Source organism: Melampsora larici-populina, assembly GCF_000204055.1.
Source record: "Melampsora larici-populina 98AG31 unplaced genomic scaffold MELLAscaffold_5, whole genome shotgun sequence".
NCBI classification, from domain to species: domain Eukaryota; kingdom Fungi; phylum Basidiomycota; class Pucciniomycetes; order Pucciniales; family Melampsoraceae; genus Melampsora; species Melampsora laricis-populina.
The window spans coordinates 386,911-414,183 of NW_006768769.1; the positions used below are offsets into that span (position 1 = coordinate 386,911).

General features: G+C 42.0%; 7 protein-coding genes across 7 annotated transcripts; 3 read left to right on the forward strand and 4 right to left on the reverse strand.

Moving 5' to 3' along the window:
* Positions 1–8,535: 8,535 nt before the first annotated feature.
* MELLADRAFT_93408 (uncharacterized protein) lies at positions 8,536–9,060 on the forward strand (the record flags this gene model as incomplete). The annotated part of the gene is made up of 2 exons (XM_007405851.1): positions 8,536–8,958; positions 9,043–9,060. 2 exons carry the CDS (start codon positions 8,536–8,538, stop codon positions 9,058–9,060), a joined length of 441 nt encoding a protein of 146 aa, XP_007405913.1.
* A 1,563-nt stretch (positions 9,061–10,623) lies between these two features.
* MELLADRAFT_70953 (uncharacterized protein) lies at positions 10,624–13,301 on the forward strand (the record flags this gene model as incomplete). Its single annotated transcript, XM_007405852.1, has 6 exons — positions 10,624–10,976; positions 11,061–11,177; positions 11,248–12,015; positions 12,102–12,211; positions 12,302–12,436; positions 12,508–13,301. The coding sequence occupies 6 exons, from the start codon at positions 10,694–10,696 to the stop codon at positions 12,796–12,798; spliced, it is 1,704 nt and encodes a 567-aa protein (XP_007405914.1).
* A 280-nt stretch (positions 13,302–13,581) lies between these two features.
* MELLADRAFT_103016 (uncharacterized protein) lies at positions 13,582–14,092 on the reverse strand (the record flags this gene model as incomplete). The annotated part of the gene is made up of 2 exons (XM_007406224.1): positions 13,582–13,599; positions 13,694–14,092. 2 exons carry the CDS (start codon positions 14,090–14,092, stop codon positions 13,582–13,584), a joined length of 417 nt encoding a protein of 138 aa, XP_007406286.1.
* A 1,352-nt stretch (positions 14,093–15,444) lies between these two features.
* Positions 15,445–16,430, reverse strand: MELLADRAFT_93410 (uncharacterized protein; the record flags this gene model as incomplete). The annotated part of the gene is made up of 3 exons (XM_007406223.1): positions 15,445–15,473; positions 15,549–16,364; positions 16,424–16,430. 3 exons carry the CDS (start codon positions 16,428–16,430, stop codon positions 15,445–15,447), a joined length of 852 nt encoding a protein of 283 aa, XP_007406285.1.
* Positions 16,431–17,765: 1,335 nt separating this feature from the next.
* Positions 17,766–20,310, reverse strand: MELLADRAFT_33699 (uncharacterized protein; the record flags this gene model as incomplete). Its single annotated transcript, XM_007406222.1, has 7 exons — positions 17,766–17,897; positions 17,979–18,287; positions 18,414–18,969; positions 19,046–19,170; positions 19,286–19,536; positions 19,605–19,794; positions 19,885–20,310. 7 exons carry the CDS (start codon positions 20,308–20,310, stop codon positions 17,766–17,768), a joined length of 1,989 nt encoding a protein of 662 aa, XP_007406284.1.
* A 3,068-nt stretch (positions 20,311–23,378) lies between these two features.
* MELLADRAFT_33673 (uncharacterized protein) lies at positions 23,379–25,258 on the forward strand (the record flags this gene model as incomplete). Its single annotated transcript, XM_007405853.1, has 9 exons — positions 23,379–23,528; positions 23,597–23,818; positions 23,888–24,089; positions 24,157–24,242; positions 24,307–24,392; positions 24,552–24,708; positions 24,781–24,881; positions 24,956–25,068; positions 25,149–25,258. 9 exons carry the CDS (start codon positions 23,379–23,381, stop codon positions 25,256–25,258), a joined length of 1,227 nt encoding a protein of 408 aa, XP_007405915.1.
* A 799-nt stretch (positions 25,259–26,057) lies between these two features.
* MELLADRAFT_60155 (uncharacterized protein) lies at positions 26,058–26,597 on the reverse strand (the record flags this gene model as incomplete). The annotated part of the gene is made up of 1 exon (XM_007406221.1): positions 26,058–26,597. The coding sequence occupies one exon, from the start codon at positions 26,595–26,597 to the stop codon at positions 26,058–26,060; it is 540 nt and encodes a 179-aa protein (XP_007406283.1).
* Positions 26,598–27,273: the final 676 nt, after the last annotated feature.

A 27,273-nucleotide genomic window follows, 5' to 3' on the forward strand; every position in this document is an offset into this window, starting at 1 on the left:
TAGAATGTACCATCACACCTATCCCTGCTGTCGATGCCGCGTCTCTGACCCAATTCACCTCAACTGGTTCTTGGCCTGGTATGAGGGGTCTAACCTTGAACTCTTGTAGGCAAATTTTTCATTCTGTTATATCTTCAACGACGTCCTCAGGTGTTCTCTTAAGTGCTTTAAGGTTTACCCAGGTATGTAGCCACCTGTAGATCAAGTTCAGGTAAGGGGCCATGTGTGGAACTATGTTTTTTGTGTGTACAAGTCTCCCAATGAAACTGTTAATTTGTGAGCAACTCCAGCTTGAGTCTGGGACCAGAATATTGTCAATCTGTTTGCGTCTTTGATTGAGTTTCTCCTGTGGGAGTCTGACGGTATGTTTCAAGCCGTTCCAAACAAATCCCAAGTATCTTTGCTCATGGCTGAAGTCTTTGTTCTTTTTTGGATTTGTCTTGACATCCAGTCTATCACTAAGTTCTATGATTTCTTTCAGAGATATTGTCTGCTTGGGTCTCCTGAAGATCAAATTGTCGTCAACCAGCAACATATCTTCCTGAAGCCTAGGTATTTCAATACAAGTCCTTTCCATATGTCTGCTGGCGCGCCAAACACGCCGCAACTTGCCACGCCTCCAAAACCTACCGCTAAGTCCACCCACAACCTACCTCTGAAGTCTTTGATGATCAGGAAGCGCTGTTGGCTTGGATGCCCCCAGAGCTGACAGTAAGCTTTCTCCCAATCCACTATGCACATGTCCCATTCACCTCTTGAAGAACCAAGCTACTACTTTGAAGTCATCCCAGTTTGCTGTGTAATTGTTTTTGTTGACAAAATAATTCACTGAGGGGATCTCAGGGTCTCCAATTGGCCAGGACAAATCACTGATCATTTGAATGGACCCGTCTCCATTCTCTGAGCTGCCTAATGGGTTTGATCAGAAAAATCCAAACTTTTCCCTGATTTCCTTGTGAGTGAACAGCCCCGCAATACGTCCCACTAGGTGTTCTTTAGCTAACATATTTTCAATTTGTTCTTTTGCTTTGAGTGCTGAGCCATGGTTTTCTGGAGTCACCATGCCCGTGTGGTGTTTGCTTGTCGACAAGCGCACACAAGTCGCATTTGTACCTCAAAGGGAGTCAGTGTGCGCTTGTCGTCGGGCAACTGCCACAAGGAAATGGTGAGTGTACCAAGGGCGGCCTGGGATCTTGTGTTGTGGGATTCCAAGCCAGAAGCCATTTTTGAATTCATCAATTATGTACGGTATTTCTTCTCCTAGACCGTGTTCCTCCATCAACTTTGTCCATTCCCCAACATTCATCTCTGTCCTGAATGGTACCGGCCACGGCTCTAGGACTGGTACCAAATAGATCAATCTGTCCTTCAGTGGTAAGGGTATCTTATTTTTGGCTACCTTCCCGGTTGTTGTAGGACCTGGCTCTTGTTTGGCTAGCTCACATTCTTCCTCAGAGTCTGGGACTTGCCGTAGGTTGATTACAGTATACTTGTGGATCTTTCTCTCAGTATAGAGTGCTTTTGGAAGGCCTTTCTTTACTTCTTGTATGAAGATCACCTCTTCTTGAGCTTTTGCGCTATTCAAGAGGAACCTATTGGCACGGTTTCAGGGGTGGGTGTGGCAAGAGAAGGGGCAATGGGGCAAAAGGTTTTAACAATTTTATTGGTTAGTTTTCCCAATTACAACTTTATGAACATTCTCTATCTGATAAAAGTTACATGGTTGTACCCAATACAGTTGATAGAATCAAGTTTACATAATGTTGGGCCATAATGGACAACATGGAATTTCTGCCCGGATAACCAGTTTTGTTCAACCGTGTGTTGTGAGAGAAAAAGAGGGGGTGGTAGAATGAAGCAAAGGACAAATCAGGTATTTCATGTCTTCAGCTTCTGTCTTTACCAAGCAGTCCATACAAAGCTTACCTAGTGCTTTGGTTTTTCTGAACGTTGCTGGCTCCCTTTTTGACCTCCTTTCTGAGCTTGGCTCGCCTGTTGGCTGGCGTGCTGCTGGCCTTGGTTCACCCACTAGCCTGGTTGCCTTGCGGCGTACTGACTTGGTGGGGTTTACCAAATCCGCCTTTGCCCGTGCTGGTATGACCACCTTTGTGGGCACTACTGCTGCCACTCTGGTTTGTGGTGCCAGCTTGGTTCTTTGGCGGTATGTTGCTGTGCTGACGTCTAGAAGGTTTCTAGTGATTGGAATTGTCCCTGGGGTGGCTTGACTCCATCTGTTCACCTGTGAGGAAATTAAACTCATGCTTTGGGCCTCCCGGCGCCTAAGGGTTTCCTTCAAAGTGTAAATCCCCCGCCAAGTCAGCCTCCCATATTGCTTCTTCTCCTACCTCCGGTTGGACTCCTTTTGGTAAGACGATCTTCTCTTTCCTCTTCCTTTTCTTCTTGTCTTTATTAGATGCATATTTATCTCTAAAAGTTATGGTTCTAATAGCTAGATGGTATCTAAGAGCCACCATCCAGGAGTTGTATTTTGTCATGATCTTGCTAATGACATCTTTGTGTTCTCCTATGTACTTAGCATATTACTTCATCTTGAAAATCTCTGCCGCATACCAGGTTTCAAGATTGCACGCCTGGATGAACTCGCTGTATGTCATTTGACATTCAAGTTCCACCTCCAAGACTCCTGGGATACCGAGTTGTTTTGATCTTGGTCTTTGTTCTCAGTTTATGTAGTTCTTGTTGAACACCAAGAGGGGTACGTAGTACCTGAGGTTTTTGAATCCCTTTGCCCAACACTGTGGTAGATCTCTTAGTGTTCAGGATGACAACTTATCTGCCTTTTTGCTCTTCTTTTTGTCCTTTTCATCATCAGAACTTTAGCTTGAGGATGAAGACAGCGAGGAGGAGGATGAGGACAACAAAGATTGTGATGAATTACTAGCTTCATTCTCTTCTTCCCTGACAACTCTGAAGAAGAGCTTGAGCTCAAGGATTCCAACGAGGAGGATGAATTGCTGTCAGAGTCAGTCCAAGCTAGACGGGGAGGGTGATTTCTTCTTTTTCTGCTTCTTCCTCTTTGATTTTCCTTTCCCTCTTTCTTTCTTCTCCTTCCCTTTTGTCTTCTTTTTTGACTTTTCCTTTTTACTCTCCTTTCCCTTCTTTCCTTTTTTTGAAGTGCCTGAAGTTGATGTCCCGAATTTCTCATTGTACTCCTTCTGTAGTTTGACTACCTTGCTGAACTTCTCCTTATGGATTGCTTTCACGATTTGGTCCATCAGTAGTTCCTTCTCCAAGATTGCTTTTAGCTTTTGACGGGATGTCTTCTCGAAAACTGATTAGGAGTATCACTAGGAGATTGGGGGTAAATTCATCATATTATTAGTTTCTTATCTTGTGGAAAACTCATCTGTTTCTTGTACAATACGTGCTTTTCCCCCGTGAAAATGAGAAGGTTCTTTCCCTTCTGCCTGAAATGCTCAATGGGCCTTTGGCTGGAGTTTTCCTTTTGAGGGCTTTCATCATTGATGTATGAGAAGGATCAAAACCTTCGATCATTTATGTGATGAGAAGGGTTGTAACCTTTGACCACACACTTGGCAGAATTGGTATATTTCTGGAGGATTTGCGGTACTTGTCATCATGATTGGGATGGGGGGATTTGGGCGGATTTACGGAGGTGTGAGTAATCACACTTACAGTTGTTTCTTTCCATCAAGCCCTCCATGTTCACCTCTTTTTTATCCTCCACTAGATACTCCAAGGTAGACGTCAAGTCTGACCGTTTTATTTGGACTCCTAGATTTGGCGGTCAATCTAGATTCTGGCATGCAGACGGGTCTTTGGTTCCATTGAAATGTGCTGAGGTGCTTTCCATTCCTCCCCCTGTTTCCTCTATGCCTCCTTCAATTTGATCTCCATTGATACCGACCGATTCTTTTGATTCCTCAATCACTGTGTTCAAGTTTGACATTTCCAGGTTTTTATTGAGTGGTGAGATTGGTATCCTTGAAGCCGCTCTTCTAGCTTTTTCTTCCTGCTGTTTCTTCCTTTTGTTTTCTTTTTCCTCTTTTTGTAGTCTTTCTTTCTTCTCCTTTTCCAAGTTCTTTTTTAGAGTTCTTTGCTGTTTCTTGTAGAGCTTTAAGAAAGATCCGCTATTTTCTTGCTCTATATGCATTCACGCTTGCCAGTGTGTTTTGAACTTGAGAAGAGGAATATATGAGCAGAAAAGAGAGAAAACTTGGGAGAGGAAAACTAGGAGAGATCCTTAAAGGTTACCAGGGAGTAAAAGTCCGTTTGGTTGCCTCCGACCTCGCAGGCGTAGAGTTGTGAGGCATCTACCTGACGATCCGCAGGCAGACCACGTCTGCCTCAAGGCGTGTACCCAAGCAAAGTGTGTTTGGTACGACATCACTCAAAGCCGCTGACGTCCAGAATTATGGGTTTTCTTCAAACTTGAAAAAAACCAACTCATCCGTCTTCTCTTGGATTGAAAAAACAATGATCAATCATCTTTGAAAAAAACAATCATTCAAACTTTTTTGACAAACTTGTGATTATCCTGGCCTTCATCAATGCATCAATGTTATCATCACTCTCTATCTTTGCTATTGCATCGAGGCTGATTGAGTCCACTGTTGAGCAAGGTGCTTCAATACATACCCAAGCTCGTGGTTTCAAGTCTATCGGACTAGCCAGGTCAACCTGCGAGATTTGACCAAAACGTCAAACCTGGCAGGTTGACAAATTTGGCTGGCCAACCTGGAGGTAGACACCTCAAAGGTTGCCCGCGGCTTCTGTACTGAACAGCAGAACTTCAAGTGTATGCTTCAAACTGCCTTGAAGTGTACGCCTGATATTTCGGCTGGGTCAACCTGTGAGGTTGGAGGCAACCAAACGGACTCTAATGCTGGAGTGGGCAGGTCTAGGGGGAGCGGATTCAAGGAGTGAAAATCCTTGCTCTCTCACCCCGGGCCTCTATAAAGCCATGATGCTGTAGAAGCACAGGCATGGCTTGTGGTCTCACAGCCTTACACCTGTGACCTGGTTCTCCCTCTCTGAGAGCGTCCGCAATCGTTTGCGGTAACATTTGGCGTTAGCTAACCTAAATTTAACAATCTGTAGCCAGGGTCAACTATTTTCACACCAAATCCCACAGTCATTGTCTTTAACTTGGAGTTAAAGAAAGCTAAACTCCAAGTTAAAGACTGGGCCTACATGGTTGTCAGCTCTAGCTTGGAGCTAATCAATCCTCAAATTCAAGGCAACACACCTGAACACACAGATGCATATTTTTTCATTGCTCACATGCTCAACAACGTCAAATTTAACACACATTGACTTTTTGCCTTATCATTGAAGGATCATGTTTTTGATTGTTCCTGTGCTCAACTTGTAGCATGTATAACCAATCAAAATGAATTTGAATTCTTGCTTTCCATTGTTGGCTTAACATGTCTTAGGATTGACTGTTACAGACATACATCCACACTATAAGATTAATAATATACAGACATCTATGCTAGAAGATATGATTAGTAAGTGAATAAGAATGGAGATTAAAATCAATGGCTGAAAGTGAAAGGAATGCTGTGAAAACAATGAGTGATGTGATGGTTGTGCACAGGGCAAAGGTGGTGTTTGTGAACGTTGTAGTGAGAGGTAGTTGATGATGATGATTAGAGTGGTGTTGAATGATGAATGAAAACTGGAGCAAGGTGTGAGATTTGGATGAAGATTGAAGTTGAAGTCAAGGATTTGTATGGGGTTGACGGTAGATGACCGATCCAGTAATGTTGCATTGGTGTGAGGTCAAGATTGAAGTTAACTAAGGTGTCGGTAGGCTGAGATAAATTTGTCCCAGCCTCTGATTTTTTGTTGCAAAGCTAACTAACGATCAGTTAAAATTTGACCATTGTGGAAATTTCAAAATTGGTGAGTTAAATAGTTGCTATTCCCGCGACTTAACCCGACAATTGTGGATGCTCTAATGGAATACAGAGATGCCTCCGCAGTCTTGGGGTACTCCAATAATACAACAAGACCAGGCTGGTTGATTTTTATCTTGTGACATTTTTGGCCCATGTTGGGCAGCTGTTTGGGATATTGCTCTGGATTCTGTGGTGGAAAAATATTTCTTTGCTCATCAAATTAATGTAAACTAAAATCAAAAATCCTTATATAAAAATACACTGAGTGTGATATATTCTTGTATTCATGAAAAGAAGATTCACTTGGTCAGGGTAAGCAACAGTTAAGTCATTATGTACCTTAAGCTACTCCTGTTTGCTCATACTCCACTCCATAGAAAACCGTTCAATTGGTGTGCTTGTCCAAACCCTCCATTGTAGTAAAAAGAAAGAATAAGATCTCAAGTTCAAATGCCACAAGTTACAAATATTCATTCACTAGCTCAAGCTAGTGTTTTAACCTGTTTTAACCTCAATCTGCAATTTGACTTGCTTTGGTTACCAATATAGGGGCAAAAATCTGGTCATCTATTATTGGAGGTGTAATTATGTACAAAACTTACCTAGACCTGTCTTTGGCAGTGTGTCCATCTCTTTCAAGATTTGGCATTTTCAAGCAACAAATTGGTCAATGACTGAAATTTCTGTTTGTTCACAAATGTTTCACTCTTGGAGCTGCTCTCTCAGCAGTTTTGTTCTCACTTCAATCAAGTCCAACCTCTCAATCTCAACTCTTCAGACAATCCTTGAGCTCAGCTTTCTTATTACCTTTTCAGAAGAAATAGAGGAAAATACAACAATTTGAATGTTGGAGATGAGATGAAGGCGCTTAATAAACAATTCGGGATTGCTCATGGGATTTCTAGTTCTCTTAATGCGTTTGGACATTTGGTTCCTAGTGTGTTTGTCTGTCTTTGGGTCGGAGAACATGGTTTCTCTTGAAGATCTGTGATCCATTGATGGTTATCTACACCCGAAACTTTCAACTATTTTCAATCTGTTCAACATCAAAAAAATCGGCCTCCTTTCATTCTTTCTGTTGTCTCTATTTCTCACGAGCTCGCGGGCTCGTTCTGGCTCGTGCCGGCTCGTCACGATCTGTCACGATATGATGTGATCATCACTGTGGTCTCAATTTAAGTCTTTTCTCTGAATTTTGATCGGCGTGTGTGCCCCTTGTGCCAAATGTCTTCAAAGGTTTTTTTGATCATGATTCAACTTCTGCGGTAATGTTTGAATCTTTCGTGGGTCTTTGGGATCTTTCAAATGCCAGATTATCCCAGAGCGCTGGTGAGAATGCTCAAACATGCATGCTATTTCCCACCAGATTTTCTGGATCTGGAAGGACATCATCCAATTTATGTGCTGAGAGTTGAAGTCACTTTGTCTTGGTCTTCGTTCAATTTGAGAGCAAATGCACAACGATGAGAAGAAACCGAGCACCGTTGACCCTTTTCAAACCTACGTATAGATGCCATCAAATTGCGCTGAGTTGGAGTCACACTCACTGTCTCTGACTCAACTCGCCGCACATAAAATGGGGTAACGTCTGCAGCGTTGGCTAACGCGCAACGCCAAAGTCAGTCACTTTGCACCATCGAAGTGATCCGTGGCGCTGCCCAGCCAAAGCTTTTCGTATCACACGTAGAAAAATCTGGGCAGCTGGCAGCCGGGCAGCTTGTGAGGTGCAACACAGCCTCTCGTCAACGTCTTCAGACATAAACCTGCGGAGTGACACGAGAAGGATGATGGCATGTTTGAATGATCATAATTCATTTGAAAGAATTGATTTCTCGTTTCCGGTTTTCCTTTGTACCCCTATTTTGGTTCAAGACGGAATCTGAGTGAAAGTGCTTGGTTTAACATATCACCGAGATGGATTTCAAACAGCCTCACGTGCTTCCTTTCTCTCGATGCGGTGAACTTCATCAAGTTGTACAATTTGAGTGAACAGTGAGCACTCGACAAGCAGAGCCTCAACGAGCGGAAAGATGTGAGAGGTATGATGCACTGTTTAACAAGAGCGCTGAACGAGCCAATTTTGCAAGCAAAACCAGCTCGGTCGCGTGTCTCAGACCCTCGGAGTGCACTCGTATATGTATACTCGTGACAATTTGTCACCGACCTGTGACAGTTTGTCATGCACACATGACACGAGTGCACTACGAGAGTCTGAGTGTTACGGTGGCAGTGCATACTCAGGCCTGAGTGACGGTCTTATTCCTCCCGGTGAGCCGAGCTCAAACCTGATTCAACAGGACTCGAGGATCTCCAAGCAGGAGTCTGGCAGGCAGCACCAGTGGGATATTCCCACCAATGTCGGGTGAGGAGATTTCTACCTGCTTGTCAGGTAACGGCTTGGAACGCGCCGAGAAGAATGGAAAGAGTATGCCGGCAGCCTCGTCACTCAATCTCATCACTCAAGGTGACGAAAGGATTCGGCTATAAAAGCAGCACCTCCGGCTCGTTTCTTTTCCTCACTCCTCATCCACTTCACTCATCATTACACAAGTCTCATTAAAACCGTGCTAGCCTTACGACCTTTTACTATCAACTCTTAAAACCTGCACTTAGTCTTTAATAAACCTTTTTACGAACCAATCTCATCATGCATTTTACACTCCCACTCTTAGCTTTGTTGTGTGTCTTCCAGGCTGTTGTGGCTTTACCTACCCGATCTTCTGGTCTTGATACTGCCGCTGATTTGAGTCGTCGAGCTGGAAGTGAGCAGGTTGTTGCGGGTGGCAACGTCAAGGAGAAATCTATTGAACAAAAGTGTTTTGGCGGTATCAACAATATTTGGGGAGGCAATTTTCCATTCACTTACAATTACTATAACAGCCTTATGTATCAAAATGGGTTCTCCGGTCTTTGTAACTCTTACTTTGGGGGTGGTTTCCAATGGGGTACCTGCGGTTCGTACTTAGGATGCCCAGGTGCCGTCAACACATTTTACAACTCCTACCTCAGTGGATTCAACGGTCTTGGCGGCCCTTCCATATTCGGCTTGAATGACAAGGACTTGAAATCAGTAAGTCTTCCGATACATTTCCTTTTTGATCCTGTGTTTTTATGAATCCTGACCTCTCCCCCTGCTGTCTACTTTGCATTTTAGGACAAGAATGCTGTTTGAGCGGTCGGATTAATCGTTTTATGACTTTTCCTGGAATTTTATGATGGTTTGTTATAGATCATCCACTACTTTGTAGTTCGTTCTTATGCTGAATTTGTTTTTTGACCTTATGCTCACAGAATTTATCTTATGAACTCGAAATATTTTGATGTGATACGATGAACGATTTTGTTTTGTTTTCTTCTTCTTCTCTGTACTGCGCTGTTCTCCCTCGAAGTGTTTCACTATGTAGTTCAAACCTTCTTGCCCGATACGCCTATAAGTTAGTTCAAGTTTTTGTTTTGTTTTGTCTAGCTCCTTGTGATTGGTAATTCATCGGCAAACATGCGCTCGTGGACTACAAAACCTTGACATCATCTCAATGATGCGATTATGCGGTGCCTACATTTGACCTCATGCGCGTACTTTCCTAACATCTTCAATCTGTGATTTCCGAAAGATTTTAAACAGTACACCCTGCCGAGATGTGAAAGATCCATCCTTGCCTTAAAAGCCCTTTCTTGTTTTCGCGTTGATGAGATCATTGAACAATCTCGAATACGTACACTCACTTTAATCGTTGCTACTCGGATGCTTTAACTGAGTATCTCTAGAATAATCTTGACTACCTTACGAACAAGCTCTCGATTCGTATGATGCATCAAGACAGGCTAGAACCACTTGAGATTGCTACCTAGTGGGATGGTCTCAAGAACTTCATTTCTGAAAGCCAAGCGAGTCGATCATGAAGGGATTGTACGATGACAGCCTCAAGAAGTTCCATTCTATTTGGCTGACACTCCGTTATGTCGGTCCGTGTGAGGTGTTTATAATATATACTTCATCACAGTCGATGTGATGTGATTTATGTATTGGTTCAAGTGGAGTTCGCTATCAAGAATCAGCTTGGACCACTGATCGCGAATTGACGCATAGGAGAACCTGTGTACTAGTGTATAAATGATCGGCTGATGTACCCAGTTTGAATGATGTCGTGACATGCTGTTCTAAGAGTGTGATTAATGAGGAATAATGCCTATGAATTTCTGGTTGTACCATATATCACATCTTCCAAGCTTATCAAGGCTCAAGCCGAGGCCCAGGGATAAAGAGCGGAAGGCTAGAACCTCCTCATCGTAATTTCAAGAAGCTGATATGTATCTTTTGTAAGACAAACTTCATCATACGCGTTGACGCCATTCCTCGCATATTTAGGGACAGTAAGACGTATCACCTTAATCTGACTGTTCCAAATTCGGTAATACGAACAGCTCAGCTGGTGGAACTTTGTTACCCGTGCTTGATATCCTCATTACAGAGATAATATCATCGACGTAATAGCAAGGAATGTGTTAGCCACTTTCGATATCCTCGACAGCGCTCGCCAGTTTTCATCATGACGTTCAGCTTTGACATCTCGGGATCGTCTTGTCATCAAATAATGCGGATTGTGCACCGATAAACGCGCGATTGCGCTGCGGAGCTTCATCTCGACATGCCTGATCTCGGCCATGCTTAGCTTGAAACCGAATTCCACTTCTTATACTTGAACTCTAGCATGATTTTCTTCTTCCACTGGCTTGAATTCCCTCAAGTCCATTTGACGTAAGACTTAAAAACAATCTCGCACGACTCTTAGCACTTCCGTTTCATCATGTTTATTGGCTTTGACGTGCCACCGGATTCGACTGTGGTGAATTGGGAAGAAATCCGAAACTACGGATTGATGAACATCAGTCCACACCCTTCCAGGAGCCAGAAGACGCGCTTTCGTCTTCTCGCTGGCGGTATGGTCATCATGACACTGTTATATACAATAAACTTGTTCAAAGCCATGATCGATAAACAACTCTGGTTCTTCAAGACTGATAAATTAGGATATTGTCGACCGAATATCCATACTCTCTTACCACTGTTGTCTTGTATCGAGTGTATGCGTGAGTCGGGCTTGTGTTTCTTTCTTCCGAAACCTTTATTTGTTTCTACCAAAAAGCTAATGAATTTCCTGTGTGGTCCTAAAGTCGTCTTCGTCTCTATCGTTTTGTTAGAAAGGGATTACCAGGGCTATTTACATGTGTCCACGGTTTTTACCCTTCTTCTCTCATATACTTTTTTACATTTTGGCATTGTGACCCGTAGTAAGTGAATGATCACAGTGACCCTGCTTGAATTTTACTTACCCCATTTCTTTTCAACCGTTGCTGACAGCTTGGAGAATTTTGGCAAGTTTGCCTAGGACCTCAATTGAGCTCGGTGATAATCAAGCGGATCACCGGTCATCGATATCACCCCGCAAGTTCAACACTCTGATATGCCTACTATATTTTTCATTTCCTGTGGTCTTTATTCCACTACATATTTGGATGTCTTTAAATTCCTCCAAGGTCGGAAGACTATGGTTTCAAGTCATGCCTGTTTTGGACAACCTAATTCTCTTCAATGAAGGCACGATGAGTCAATCTCAGATTCAAGAGCTCAGTGGAACTGCTGAAGGAATGCTTAACACAGTACAAAATCCTTACATCCTCGCTATCCTCTTGTGGCGTATTGCTAGTGGTATCTACATGTTATTCATCACGGCTGAGATAGCTGTTTTCACTTACGCGTCTATCAGGCTTTTGAAGGCCTTGGGGAAACGACTTCGGGTAATTAGTCATGCCAAGGCTAACGCCGCTCAACTAGCAACCATCGATATTCACATGCAAGCGAGCCTCGTCAACATCACAGAGGTTTCACATCAAACTTTGGATCCCAGTCATCCAAAAAAAACAGCGGCTTGGTGGTGGATGTGGCTTACTTCGAATGATGACATTGAGCCGAGCGTGTGGAATGATATGGATAACGTGGTATTCAGCGAAGTGAGGTATCTAGAGGAGAATTATGGGACCATAAATCGCTATCGTCATGTGATTCTTTTTCAGTTGATTCTTTGTGGTATAGTGAAGGTGTCATTTTGGATCCTGGGCGCTCTGGTTGGTAAGCATCCATCTCTATATATCAACAAAATTTGAGCGGTACATCTATTGATCGTATCTTTCGGATCTCCACGATATGTATCATAGCTTTCAATGTATTTGAAGCTGTGTACGAAACTCCTGCAATAGATATTTTGTTGATTGTCTATGAATGGTCTAACTGGACTTGGGGAGCTCCCGGTATTTTACTTGCACTAGTCAGTCACTAATTTATGTGCCTTAAGTCGTATAGGCCTTTTTTTCTCCTAACAACATCAAACTCTTTCCGTTTTGACCATACATCAAAGACCACAACCTTGAGCAATTTCATGCCATCCCTTAGCGGAAACCTCAAAAGGAGTATATTGAAAAGAGATCATCAAAACTCATCACAGGTACCACCAGAAACCTTATCGCGGGGATTCCAACTTAGTCACATCAAAGTATGTGAAACCTTTTCTTCATGCCTCGCGAACCGAATTAAGTCTCATAACGTTCTCTCTCTCTACGGCAGCAATCGATTCAAAAAGGGTTCCAACACTTTTCTTACCGAATGATTTCCATAGCCTCCTTATTCAGATCTCGCTCAAATGAACGTGAAGTTCGACACGAAGGGCCGATTGTCATTGATTTTTCAAACCTGAGATATCATGAGAGTCTAAGAACGGTCGATCTCATCAAACTCAAATCATATCCTTTCGATGAAAAGATTGATCCTAACTCCCGAGATACAACTGATTTGGATGTTATCAAAGCCTTACGAGCTCAGGATGGCCAAGGTGTGGTACATGAGATTGACCCTTAAAATGGACATCAAGGTCCCTCTCAAAGTTCTAAAGAAGGGTTATCATCAACGTGTGTCATGTGTGAGAAGTATCAGACCGATCAGATTGCTTTAGGTTACCAGATGGTATTTAATCGTGACTCAGTCTATTTGCTTAACATCAAAGTCAGCTGCCTGGAATCTTTTAAATTACTTTTGTTGTCTTTGTTGTACAAGTAAACTCAATGTAGTATTAGATCTATAAATTCATTTGGTAAGTCAACCAGTGAGGAAAAATGACTCAGGAAAAGATGCAGTCTCAGAGCAATAACTATCGCAAATGACGAGGTAGACTTTCACGTGAAAGCACGAGACTTTTGGTGATCACAAAGATTGGAGATCTTAGGAAAGTATGCGCAAGAGTTCAAATGGGGAGACCGCGTCTTTGTCAATGTTTTGTAGTCCACAAGCGCATGTTTGCCAATGAATTATCGATCACAAGGAGCTAGACAAAACAAAACAAAAACTTGAACTAACTTATAGGCGTGTCGGGCAAGAAGGTTTGTACTACATAGTGAAACACTTCGAGGGAGAACAGCGCAGTACAGAGAAGAAAAAAAAGAAAACAGACAACAGACAACAGGAGCGTTCATCGTATCACATCAAAATCATTCGAGTTCATAAGATAAATTCTATAATGTGACAGAAGCAAAAGGTCAAAAAAATAAAGTCAGCATAAGAAAGAACTACAAAATGAAGGATCTATAACGTACCATCATAAAATTCCAAGAAAAGTCAAGCAATTTCAAATCTCAATACTACCACTTAAACAGCATTCGAGTCCTAAGATGCCAAAGTAAACAACAAAAGGAGTCCAAGAAGTCAGGATTCAAGAAAGATAAAGATTAATCCAAAGAAAATGTATAAAAAGACTTACTGATTTCAATTCTTTATCATTCAAAGTATATAAAGAAGACCCATAAAGACCACTAAATCCATTTAAGTAAGAGTTATAAAACGTATTAACCGAATTCGGACATCCAAAGTAAGAACCGCAAGTACCCCATTGATAACCACCGCCAAAGTAAGAGTTACAAAGACCAGGAAATCCATTGTTATACATCAAACTATTATAATAATTGTATGTGAATGGCATTTGTCCTGAGAAATAATTGTTGATTCCTCCATAACATTTTTCTTGAATAGATTTCTCTTTGATGTTTCCACCTGCAACAATCTCCTCACTTCCCGCTCGACGACTCAATTCAGCGACAGTATCAAGACCTGAAGATCTGAAGATCGGGTAGGTAAAGCTACAACTGCTTGCAAGACACATAACAAACTTAAGAGTGCGATTGTGAACTGCATGATGAGATTGGTTCGTAAGAAAAGTTTTGTTAAAGACTAATCAAAGGTTTTGATAATAAGAGTTTATAGTAAAAGGTCGTAAATCGAGCAAGATTTTGATAATGAGACTTTTGTAGTGAAGAGTAGAAATTGAATGGATGAGGAGTGAGGAGGAAAGAAAAACAAGCCTTGAGGTGCCACTTTTATAGCCGAATCCATTCATCGCATTGAGTGAAAAGGCATCCCTTTCACTCTCATGGTCCCTCTTCTTCTTGGTGCGCTGTAAGCCGTGACTTGAGGAGCAGGTCTTCCCACCGGCCGATTGGTGGGAAGCTCCCACCGGTGGATTTTCTACCGGTGTTCCGGAACGTGACGATGAGGCAGTGTTGGTTAAAAATGTGATCTCGGGCTCACGTCTTTACAATCAAAGTCATCAAAACACACAATGAACAGCGGTAGAGTGTAATTTAGAGCTTCTCATGACATCCTTCTGACGATGACGATAAACAACATGACCACTGATTCCGGTGATACTGACCGTTATTGAGAATGGAATTTTACACACGCCTGGATGATAGAAATCTCTGGTTGTCTCGAATACATCTCACGATTTCCATCCAGTGATGCCCTCAAGTTTGACCTTCATCAACCCTGAATGGCAGCTGAGCCTACAGTCGAGCATAGAATCAACCAACAGATACTCATCAGTATCACACAATGCTGTGCCGGTACGTGACCATCATTCCTTGATCACGAATCCATAATCGCCCATTAAATTTACAAGTTATCAATTAATTTGCTCAACTTCCTTCTACATAAAACTTTTGAAATCCAATAGAATCCAACCAATCCTTCCTGAACGACGAACATTTTCCTACAAAACTTGAAATCAAACTCACTTTACATTCTCACCAAAAAGATCGTAAACTTCTCAAGATTAAAACAAAAGTTAATCTTATTTTTTTTCTTTCTAAAAGTGCATCTAAGCATATTTGCATATACATAAACACTATCCAAATTTTTAACTGAGATGACTATTTTGCCATGGAGAGACGGTCATTTAGTCAAAGTAAACCGTTTCATTGACTTTCGAATACATTTTTTAAGACTTTTTTCCTTTTTACATATTTGCGTACCCTCCATTTTGAAGAAATGGTAGCTGTGTAGCCTGTAGGTAGTCATTTTCAACAAAGCGAATGATTTCGTGTTTGAAAAACATTCATGAATGAGTTATGTATCACTCTTGTTGGATTGAATTTGTAATATCCAATTATTTAAAATCACATTTCATGCTACACAAGTTCATAACACCAATAATACAAAAGAATGACAAAAAAAAACTCAAACTACAAATTGTAAAGATACAAAAACTACAAACTCGTACAACAAAAAGTGATCAAAAGAAAAAAGAAAAGTAAATCAAATGACTACTATGTATGTTTAACCTCTTTCAATAATAGGTAAATCATGATACATCGGAAACAACAAATCGACTACAAACCTACTAAAAGTAGACCCTTGAGTACCTACCACACCTTTCGAATGTCCCGAAACCATTGCATCAAGTAAAGGAGCAAACAAACCACCCAAGGAAACCTTATCGACCGAATTCATCAATCCATTCAATTCTGAACCTAATCCGAAATCATTCAAGATCGAAACACATGGAAAAGCTTTAAAGAATGGTCTTAGAGATGATTCACTAAACGGATTAACCGAATCGGTTGCAATATATAAGATTTGATTAAATTTTTCTAATCCTAATCCTGATTTGTGTAATTTGTTTCTACATTTCCGTTTCGAAACTCTTGGATTGGTGGTTCGGATTCGGTTCTGATCATTTGCAATAGCTTGGTTCAATAAAGAGATACTAAGGTTCATCGGACCGGTCACTAATCCTTCCAAAGCGTTCATGGCCCTCAAATGACTTTCAGATCTAAAAACACTATCACCTAATCTAATATGAACCGACCAATACTGATGATGACCACCTAAACTATGGATAATCTCTTGAGACCTTTTCTTCAAGATCCCATGAATCGAATCATCAGGTAACATAGCTTTCCTAATCAAACTTCGCATCCTGATCATCTCTTGTTGTTGAGCATTCGGCCGATGATGATCAATCTTGATTCTAGATGTACCAAACAATGAACCCAAACAAATCAATCGTTTTCCAGAAACCTTGACATCTAACTCCAAATCATCCTTCACCCGAACCAGTTTTCCAAACTTCCCTAAAACGCTTTCATCCACTACAACTTCTTGATTCGTAATTAAATACTTATAATCATAAACCTTTACATCTTTTAAATTATACAAATCATCCTTCAAATCCAAATCTAAATGTCGAACTAACAAGCCAGGTTCATAAACCCCTTTCGGCAAATCCTGTATCGAAATAAGTTGCGAAACCGATCCTAAATCCACAATCTGATCCCACCCAATCGTAGTAATCCCATTAAGAGATCCAAGACATTCACGTGAAAAAATAGAAGAAGACGAATTAAGTTGATGACAATGTTCTAATCCGATCTTAGATTGAGCAGTTGTAAGTCTATGACTCAGTTTCTCTGAACTGATATAAGGTATCGGAGTTCCCAAGAAACAAGGTGGGATCAATAATGTTCTGTTTAAAGCGTATGCCAACGTCAACGCGTTTTCTAATGCGATTCGTTGGTTATGGAAACCTGAATGTGGTAAATATGTTATATATCGTTTTGTTTTTAAGATTGGTTTAGGTCTTGGGATCGGAAACGGGTCGAGTTCAATAACTAATTATAAAACAAAACCATAAGTGTTTTAGAGATTTGGATGATCGATTTGATTGACTTACTTGATGGTTCATTTGGTTCATATTCTTGAATTGAAGTTAACGAATAGAATAGATTTCTCCAAAAGAAAGATAATAAGAATAAGAAAATCAAAAAGCAAATAATAAGTTTAATTTGATTAAATTTAATGGATGATGATTTATTAAAAGTAAAAGTAACAATCAAGCATGAATTTAAATAAGTTTTAATTTGATGATTTGTAGATTGTGACTGTGATGTGTTGTTGTTGTTGGTTTTGATATTCCTTGAAGGTGAAGGTGAAAGTGATAATGATAAACTTGAAATGGGTGCCAGTGGTCGAGGGTTGATTTTATTTTTATTTTTTTTAGGTGAATGAACCATTTTATCTATCACTTCAAGTGCTGTGGTAAACTCAAACTCAATTCTTCAATCTTCTCAAACCTCATTCATCCCATACTCTCAGTGATGCCTGATCTTACATTAAACCCATAACCCTACCTTGCCCAATAACCCATGCCCCTTCAAGTTGCCAAAGATAGCAAATGTTCTTGACACTCATCAGCAAATTTTCATCAATCAAGTGAACAACTCATTTCCCAATCCTACAAAATATTAATCTCAAAATTGGATTTTTGACATTAAATATGTGTATCAACGTTTTATTTACTTCATCATTTCTTTCCAGAAAATCACCACACAAGAGGAATGAAAAAGAAAAAAAAGTAGGATTAAATACAAAACATCAAAGAAAAAAGTAACCCAAAGTCTTAATATATGTATAGAAAAAAACATTCAGTATTGATATGGAGAAGAAGATATATTACACAAAATAAGAAAGATCATAAAGATGATGACTGAAAATCATATTCATGTGTTCACTTTTGATAATCTATCCAACGAATCTAAAAATTCATTAGGTGTTAAAATCTCAGTAGATCCATATGTAATCTTCTTACTTCCACCCATCCCACCACTAAGACTAGCTCGAGTCGCAAATTCCTAAAAAGAAAAAGTAAAACACATCAATCTTCCTAAAAACTGATATTCTCATACGAAAAAAGACAAAAAATCTACACATACCTGAAGATTCGAAGCTTCAACATATCCTCCTCCACCCACCACAAAGACAATCGCTTCACTAAAGCCAACTCTGGTTTTCTTATTATTCAGTCCTCCTAATGGCATGTTCCTACCTGATCTAGGATCAAATGTAAGATAATCATCTGTATCCATTAAAGCTTGATTAGATCCTGAACTTGGATCCATAACTGCTTCTACCAATCTGGTGACTCCAAAATCTTTCCTTCCTGGTAAAAAGTTTTTAACACCTGATAAGATATTATCAAATGCTCCTCCACCTAATCCTCCTTCTTTTAGACGATCTGTTAGCTAAGTTAGTCATATTTGAACAGAAAAATGTGATCAGTCATAACACCCATACGATACGATTCGGTCAAGAAGTGTGCCCAAGGAAGGTGAAGCTTTGGAAGATGCAGCTTGAATATCAAGACTTACCCGATTACTGATCGCACTAAACCCTCTAAACAGTTCACCACCTGGACCACCAGTGTTAGACATCGAAGTCGGCACACTAGCACTACCTAAACTCATCGAATTCGTCATCCTCAAGATCTCCCTAATCTTCTTAACATACTCCCAAATCCCCATCCTTTCCACTCCACATTCATTCAACGCTCTTTCATACTCTATCAAATCTTCCTTTGAGATCTCATTATTACTCAAATAATAAATCAACATCAATCTTAATTTATCATTCGGTTCATGTTTTTCTGGGTCTTTGAGAGCTTCTAATAAGCTTGGTCGGTTCTGTTTAGAAATCGAATCTTCCATTTGGAATAAAGTATCAAGCCCTCGATGTTTGATCCCTTGGAGTAAGGCGGTAGCAATGTTCATATGAGTGTCCAGTGTAGTTTTACGTGCGGTGAGTTCAGGCAGAGCGGTGATGGCAGCCTTTAGATGTGCAGCATTAGATGTGACGTCAATTTGTGAAACATCATTAATATCTCCAATCCCTGTTGACCGTGTAATCTCAGCTGCATCAGATTTATACCTAGATATCATCGAGCCAAGCAAAGTTTCCATATCAGCATAAAACGGAAACCGAAAGACTAGGTAAAAATACTCACTTGTTGAGTTCGGTATCAATCTCTTCTGCCACTTCTGGAAACGGCTTGCTAGAGTTTTTAGCCCAAAAGAAATCTTTACTATCAAGGTCATAGACCCTTTTCTGCAACCGACCAGCCTCTGGTGTCTGTTCCAAGTCAAAAAGAAAGGTTTCGTAAAGAGGTGTCAGAGCCCATCTATCTTTTGTTATGCATAATATACTGAAGAAAGTGAATAGAGTGATGTTGAAAGTGGAAACAGACCTCAACAGTGACACGATTGAGTTTCATCTCAAGTACATCATTAACCAGAGCTTGATAAGTCCAACTATGACTCAACATTGGTACCAGATCGATATTCCGATCGAGGATCAATAAGACCGGTCGTCCCGATTCCGACGTAAAGAGATGATTAGATCTTGATGACAAAAGATAATCACGTAATCGGCTATCCAACTTTCGAGCAACCATCTCCGCAGCATTTCCACGTGGACAACGAATGATCGGTAACTGGGCTATTATCCAATTCAAAGATCCAGAAGATTTAGTCAACTCTGATGAGTGGCGATCGGGCATGACTCACTCATTGTTGCTACTACACTGAAAAGTCCTTTTGCAATACTATCGGCAGTTTGTTCAACATCTTCTTCTGACGCACGCGGATCGTTCAGGATCTCGTATGTTGTCCGTTTAGGTCCTGAACTACTACCGGTATATGAAAGACAAAATAGATGAGGTTCAAGCACAATGAAATCGAGATACTGATCGTAAACCTAGGGTATTGGTGTTAAGGAAAGAAACCACAAGTCAAAGCGAATCATTGATGAATTGATTGATAATGATCAAAAGCTTACCTGTTCTACTGAAGCATCAGCCCCACTCTCAATCACTAAACTAGCCAATTCTTCCAACAAAGGTCTAGGTAAAGAACTAGTAAAGTTTAAATAAAACGTTTCATAGAGTCCTTTTTCAAGATCTCTACCGATCCGTTGAATTGATTCTCTAGTCGGACTAACAAAATAAATCGCAGGTACATCTGGAAGTGCTGGTCGATCTGTATTCAGTTGCATATGAAGTGTCACACCTAAAGATCTTAAGTCTTGAACTCTTAGACTCGTTGCTAGTATGTCTTGTGACCTTTGGTCTAGGATAAGCACTTTCCATGGTGGTAATGAACTCGGATCGGATTCAGTGCTGTTGGTGAGTTGTTGATTTGGATTGTTGAAACTCAGTAGAGTTTTTAGTGATTGGATTTGATATTCTCTTAGAGAAAGAGATGATGTTGCCATGTGATTGATGGATAGGTTGAGGATGAGAAGTGGTTGATGATGATGATGATGACTTTTCTGTTGGTCATCGATCACTTCTCATTCAAGAATACCACAGCGACAGCACCCCGGTCCCCGACTCCAGACATACCTGAGATCGGGTAGCAGCTGGGCATACCCGAAATCGGGTAGTAGTCGGACACCCTCCAAGATTCGGGTCATGAGAATGAAAGTCTGATATCATCCATTGTGATTTTTTACGCGACTCTCATTCTCGGCACACATAGAATCGTATCCTATCGTATCTCATCATTCTACCATAAGAGTCATGACACACAATAGTCGCCGCCGATATCATCACCCAACAGGGTCGAAGCCTGGAGAGCGTCCCGGGTCGACATACGTTCAAGAGAGATGGCTGATGATCAGCTGATGCCAAGCTTTCACAACTGCCCGAATCACAGCCTAATCGACAAGTTGAACGGGTCTTCCAATCGAATACAATAGTAACCTACGATGTCAAGTTCGAAGATCAGGAAAAGTTGAGGAGCATCGGTCATCGAGAAGGTGTTCCTGGCCTGAGTCTTGGCCATCGGAACACTCGGAAGACGCGGCACCTTCTCGGGTCGATGGCGGGAATGAGTCAAGTTGGAAGGCAAACACGGTTTGAAGTACATAGCTCGACCTGGTCACCATGAAATGGCAAAGCTCTGACCGAGACGGCGATGGTGGAACCAGATTCACCCTATTGCCAATGTTCTGAAGCTTGCCATTCCACATGCCGGCCTCCCTTTGCGGGTGTTGGATTTTGATCATGACTGCCATTTCCCTTCGAACAGACTACTCCAGCGCGATCGTCATTGGCTCTCCTAGCCTCTCTTCCTTCGCCTCTTTTACCTCGTCGATCGCTCAACGCCATTTGGCGATATATATCTCTTATAACTTGGCCGTTACCTACACCTCACCTCATTCTGTCCATCCTTCCAATATATCCTTACTACCATTTTCGACACTTCGATCACACTCGTCTAACTTTCCATAACAATTCAACACTAAGCTCTCCTTGACTAAATCTATTGCTTGTTGGAACGCGCGCTGGTAGCATACCTCGTACCCAAGCACAACCTATCTAATCAACTGATTCGTACGTTCATCTTGACTTGCTACTTTCTCGTGTCTATGTGAATCTTAACCTTTTGGCTTGTTTCATACATTTCTTTGACTCGGACCAAAGATTCAGACCGGCTCTGACCATGTCAGCACCCAACCCAACGATCGCAGAACGTCGAAGGAGTTCAGTCAGATTCACTGACGAAGAGTCGGTACCGACTTTCATTTCGATCCCACAAAACACATCGGAAGGCCGGTCTATTCGAGGGCGACCAGCTACCCCAGCTGCTAGCAAAGTGACTGAGGCGTACTTTGCGTCTTCGTCGGAAAGCTGCACGGCAAATGAGGATGATGATAATCAGTCAATCTATCACGAAAGTCAATGGACCGATGGAGAAGACCTTTCTCCACGCAGCCAGCCGCCAACAGCTGGAATGGACCCTCGTCCAGCTTTTCTAACCACACCTTCCACAACCTCAGCTCACTCGAGCGCGGTGATTCCGATCCCACCTCAAGCACATGCCGCCACTCCTTCTTATCAACCCTATTCACCTAATCAACCCACGCACCATGCTCTTCCATCGGCGCTGTCTCCTCTTCAATCGCAATTTGCTCCTTATTCCAGTTCGTCACCGCACCGCACTAATTTCTCTCCTCAGGTTCAAAACTTTCAAAATGTTGTTGCTTCGCAACCATCTATCTCACCTTTCTTGCCCCACGCACCTTCTGTCGGCACACCCTATCAATCCGCATTCCACGCTCCTGCCTCAGCACAAGTTCAACCACTCTCTCCCACCAAAGGGAGATTCAATCAATCGGGTGCCCCACGCCATCGCTCAATTCACGATATCGTGCCTAGTCAGCTCAACTATCCCGATGCCACTTACCAAAGCGTTGTTCATCAACATCGAAATTCCGCTCCCCATATCTATCCCACAGACTTTTCCGCGCTTCCTAAACCTGAATCGATGACGGTCAACCTAGAATGCCGGTGTCCAACTCCTGCTCCTCTGCTTCAATCACAGGCAACCAACGACACGTTCCACATGCGTCATCATGGGATGTATGACCCCTCTGAAGGACTCGAGGCTTTGCGAGAAGAGAGAAGAAGAGGTAGTGAAGATACCTTGGTGGGTCGGGGTGATATTGAGGCGGCAAACTCATCGCCGACCAAAGGAAAGTTCCCAAGTATCGAAACCGCAGGAAACATCGCCGGTAGCGACCCACAACATCGCACTTCTCAGCCACTCAAGCCTTCCCTGCGACGAAGTACGACTGAGGACATCGTCAACCACCAACCTGTGATGAACGCAGCCTGCATCGTTGACTCGCATGTTCATCGCCGTCGTGGTCAAAAAATCGGCCATCCCGAGGAAGACCCAGATCACAATACTGGTAATGAGAACGAACTCTCGAATCTCAAAGGTGGTGTACTCTCTCATCTGTTGGAGCTCTATGGTGCTGGTGGCCCAGTCGAACGATCTATCTCGGCTACCTCTGGTACAACCGCTGCCGAGAGTGTGGCAACCAGCCGCGTCAATTCAAATGACTCCCGAATCGTCCGCCGCAAAACAGCAGGCCGCCCTTCCTCTCGTCGTGGAGAAACACCTGAATTCGCCACTGACATCTTCTCTACCAACGGGGGTGGTGAAAAGCATGAGCGCTCAAAACATCAAGGCAGCCGTCGGCCCAGCCTTCACAGGCGCAAATCTCGCACTTCTGATGCTGGAGACAGCGATGGCGGTAGTGTTCGAAGCGCAAGATCTATTATGACTTTCCGCACTATAGTCGATCAGGTTCAAGATAGGATTCATAGTCGCAAGGCCAAAACTCGTCAACGCCGAGCCAGTATCACCATGCATGTTGCTGGTAAGTATCTCCTCAACATCTTGGTCATTGTTTGTACTGACGCTTATATACATCTCTGAATAGATATTCTGAAGCGACAAGACTTTATCCTCAAGCTTGCCAAAGCTTTGATGGCAACTGGGGCTCCTAGTCATCGATTAGAATCCCAATTGAGCGCCACTGCCCGTGTACTCGAGATCGATGCCCAGTTTGTCCACTTGCCCTCTATTGTCATTGCCACATTTGGAGACTGTGACACACGGACTTCCGAGACCCACTTTGTAAGTTGCATATCCTCATATGAATTTCTCTCTGTAATGACTAATGAAATGAATGATCAATCACGCAGGTAAAAGCCGTAGGAGATATCGCCTTGGGCCAGTTACATCGCGTCCATGAGATTTACAAAAGTGTGGTGCACGATCAAACTGGAGTGGGTGAAGGTAGCGCTGCGCTACATCGGATCTTGAATGAAGAGCCGATCTATACGGTCTGGCAGAGAATGATCATCGCTGCTTTTTGTTGCGGGATCATTTCAATGTTGGGTTTTGCTGGAAGTTTTGTGGACGCTGTCAGTTCTCTCTGTGATTTTTAGGATTTAAAGCTTCAGTGACTGATATTCCATGATTGACTTGATCAGTGGGTTTCAGCTGCCTTTGGAAGCTTTCTGGCTTTCATGCAATTGCGAGCGACCAAAAATCAAATGTATTCAAATATCTTTGAGATCTCCATTGCCACACTCGTCTCCTTTGTTGCTCGTGGACTTTCGACTACTCAATTTTTTTGTTACGAGTCTCTATCTTCTGCTGGTGTCGTGTTAATCCTTCCGGGATATACGATCTGTAAGTTCATCTCCACCTAGAGACCTATTCAAGCACATCGCATATACTCATTCTCTTCCTCTCAAAGTGTGCGGTTCATTGGAGTTGGCCTCCAAGAATTTGATCGCTGGCTCGGTGAGGATGGTTTACGCAGTGATTTACTCGCTGTTTTTGGTGAGTGACATTTTCAATGATATCTATCTACATACATAGCCTTATTGATTTTGAAACTCTGTAGGGATTTGGAATTTCGATTGGATCGGATTTTTATTATCTCTTGGATCCAAATGCACGAAGGATTGCAGCAATGCATGCTACCTCCCAGTCGTACTCTCTCGTAGGATCCTTCAGTGGATTGAACGGAACCTTACCCGTCATGGACGGGAAATTTACTCTCGCAAACAGTACTGCTGGAACCAATGATGCGCTTCTCAAGCAAGGCAATATTCAATGTTATCGGAATCCTGAATGGGAATGGTGGAGACAGAGCATCAATCCATGGTGGATGTTCCTTCTCGTTCCGGCCTTCTCGTTCTTCTTGAGTTTGTGGAACCTACAGCCCCTCAGAAGCAGGCAGATGCCAGTGATGGTGATCATCGCATGCGCTGGATGGGTCTGCAATTACTTTGCAAATCAATTTGTAAGTCCGATGACATATTCCTTACTTTTATAAGCTTTCTTCTACTGTGGCTTACATGGTCTTACTTGATAGATTTTCGATCGTTCCGATGTTGTTTCTTTCTTGGGAGCATTTGCGATTGGCTTAATGGGAAACATGTATTCTCGAGTCTTCAAGGGTACAGCATTTACGAGGTCAGTATCTTGTGTGAACGATTCGAGAGATTCTTTTAAGCTGACATTTCTGATTTATCCTTTCAAAACATCAGTATGGTCACCGGTGTTCTTTTCTTGGTTCCATCAGGTATCGCAGCTGCTGGTGGTCTTGCCATGACTTACCACTCCAATTCTGGGGACTCGTATAGTAATGGATTGGTGATTGGTAAGTAGATTGATCTATAATGATACGAACCACTATCCTACTTGTCTGACTTACTGATATATCTTCTTGTTTTCAAATAGGTTTCCGAATGGTACAGGTTGCCATCGGTATCACAGTTGGATTATTCTTTTCTTCTTTCGTGGTCTATTCTTTTGGACGTGGAAAGTCAAGTGCAGCGTTTACATTTTAATTTTTGATGGTGGGATGTGAAATGAAGAAAAGAGAAGATCATAAAGTTGACTAATGGGTTGCGATTAAATCACTTTTGAAATCTTGAATTGATTGGATTCTTTGTTCGTTTTCTTGTTCCGTATACTTGGTTGCTTTAATTTTCGTTCTTTGCTTTTCTCTCGTTTTTCTTTCATTCTTAATTCTCATTTTCACTTGGGTAATGGACATCTGTTGAATATCTTACTTCTTACTTAATGTATGGCATTTTGAATCTGTTCGCACTTAATATAAACCATACTGGTGTCTTGAAGGCCTTACTCTTTGATTGGGAACAGTCAAATTATGACATACATTCGGGTCTACTTACACATGAAGCCCATTGAGAGAGTATTTGAAAGATTTGAGAGATTTTTTTAAAGAGGCAAACAGCTTTTTCGCAAAAAACAGGCTTGGTAAGGTTATTATCTCTTGGCAGCGTAGCCACTCGCGAACAAAGAAACGGTATTGCACAAAGTTTCATTGAGGTTTGGGTGTACATACATGTTCACAGGTGAGATACAAAGGGGACTGTACAATGATTACATAGATTCTGATAGCTCAATGGTGCATTACTCCTGAGGGAACCACGAGGCTCATTCATCTTTGATCGAGTATCAATGGGGAAGAAAACTGAAGTCTTGTAATGTAACAAGGAAGACAACTAAGGGTTGGAATACGGTTGGGTATCGTTTTGCGCGCTTCTTTTTTGGCCAGACCTTTATGATTGTCTGGGGAGGGTGTAACACTGACATCCTTAATGCACTCGCATCAACTTAAGATTAGTTTGAAGAACTTTGAGTGGTTGTTGACTGTGATTCTTCGTGACCAGGAAGCGCCGGAGTAGATTGGTCGTTTGGATTGCCATCAACAGGATTGTTGGTTTGACCAAGTGATGTATGGTTAGATTGAGATGAAGACATGATATCATCAGGGTTAATAATATCATTTGAAGAAGTTTGAGTTCTTGTTGAAGAATCAGTATGATTCTTGAGCTGCAAACCTCTTTTCTGACCAATGCTATCCCACAGCTTAGATATTTCGTCAAGACGTTCAGCAGTAGGAAAGCCCGGAGCAATCAAAAGGCTATGAATTCTTTGAATATCTTCGGTATCGTTTGAGTTTGACGTCTTTGTCAAAGATGGATTGGGATTAGGCCGAAATCCCCCGGTTCGACGCAATACTTCCCCAAGGCCAGCCGGTCTTTGGGTTTGTTCGGATGTACGGTGCGACGGAGTGGATTGATGCTCTACATTGCTTGTAACCGTGGTATGGTCCTGGGGTTGATCAAGCGGCTGATTGGTAGGTTGGGTTGAGGACATATTGTTGTTGGGGTTGTTGATATAGGATCGGCTTGTTTCTTTTTTGTATCTGAAAGAAATAAAAGTTATGGAAGCGGATTGGAAATTAACACGAGTTGGATGATGGAGTTATGTATGGTTGATAATGCTGGAAAATAGATTTGTTCTTATGAGGATAGAAGTTGAGATTGGGTGTGGAGTTATGGTTTGATGAGAACAGGATTTAAGCAATCAAAAAGTCCCTTGAAGGTGTAATCTGAAAACCATAGAACTGCTTGACGAAGCCTCAATCTCCTGCGTTATAATTTCCTTTCGCGTCTGATCATGACCACTCCCTCGTCACCTTTTGCTTTTGTATTCTTTTGTTATTTTTGAAGTCGGTTCCACAATCAACTAAATCCGGTCACTTCTGGTCACCCTTTCCCGTTAGCAACTGATCATAGAAAGTTGAATCCCGACACACCGTTCGGAAGTCCTGCTCAAACCAGCTCTTTTGTCTAAGGTATCGAAAGAGGTGTTTTAAGTTCAAGCCTTCAATTTGACTCGTTTCCTTTCCCGCACATGGACGAGAGCTATGAACCTGTTACCTGACCCAGACTACCTTTTCTTTTGAAACCGTAGGAGCCTTAGTGCCTACTTTAAAATGGCCACCAAGCGAATTTAAATATCCGGTCACGCAGCAGCAGCGGCTGACAAG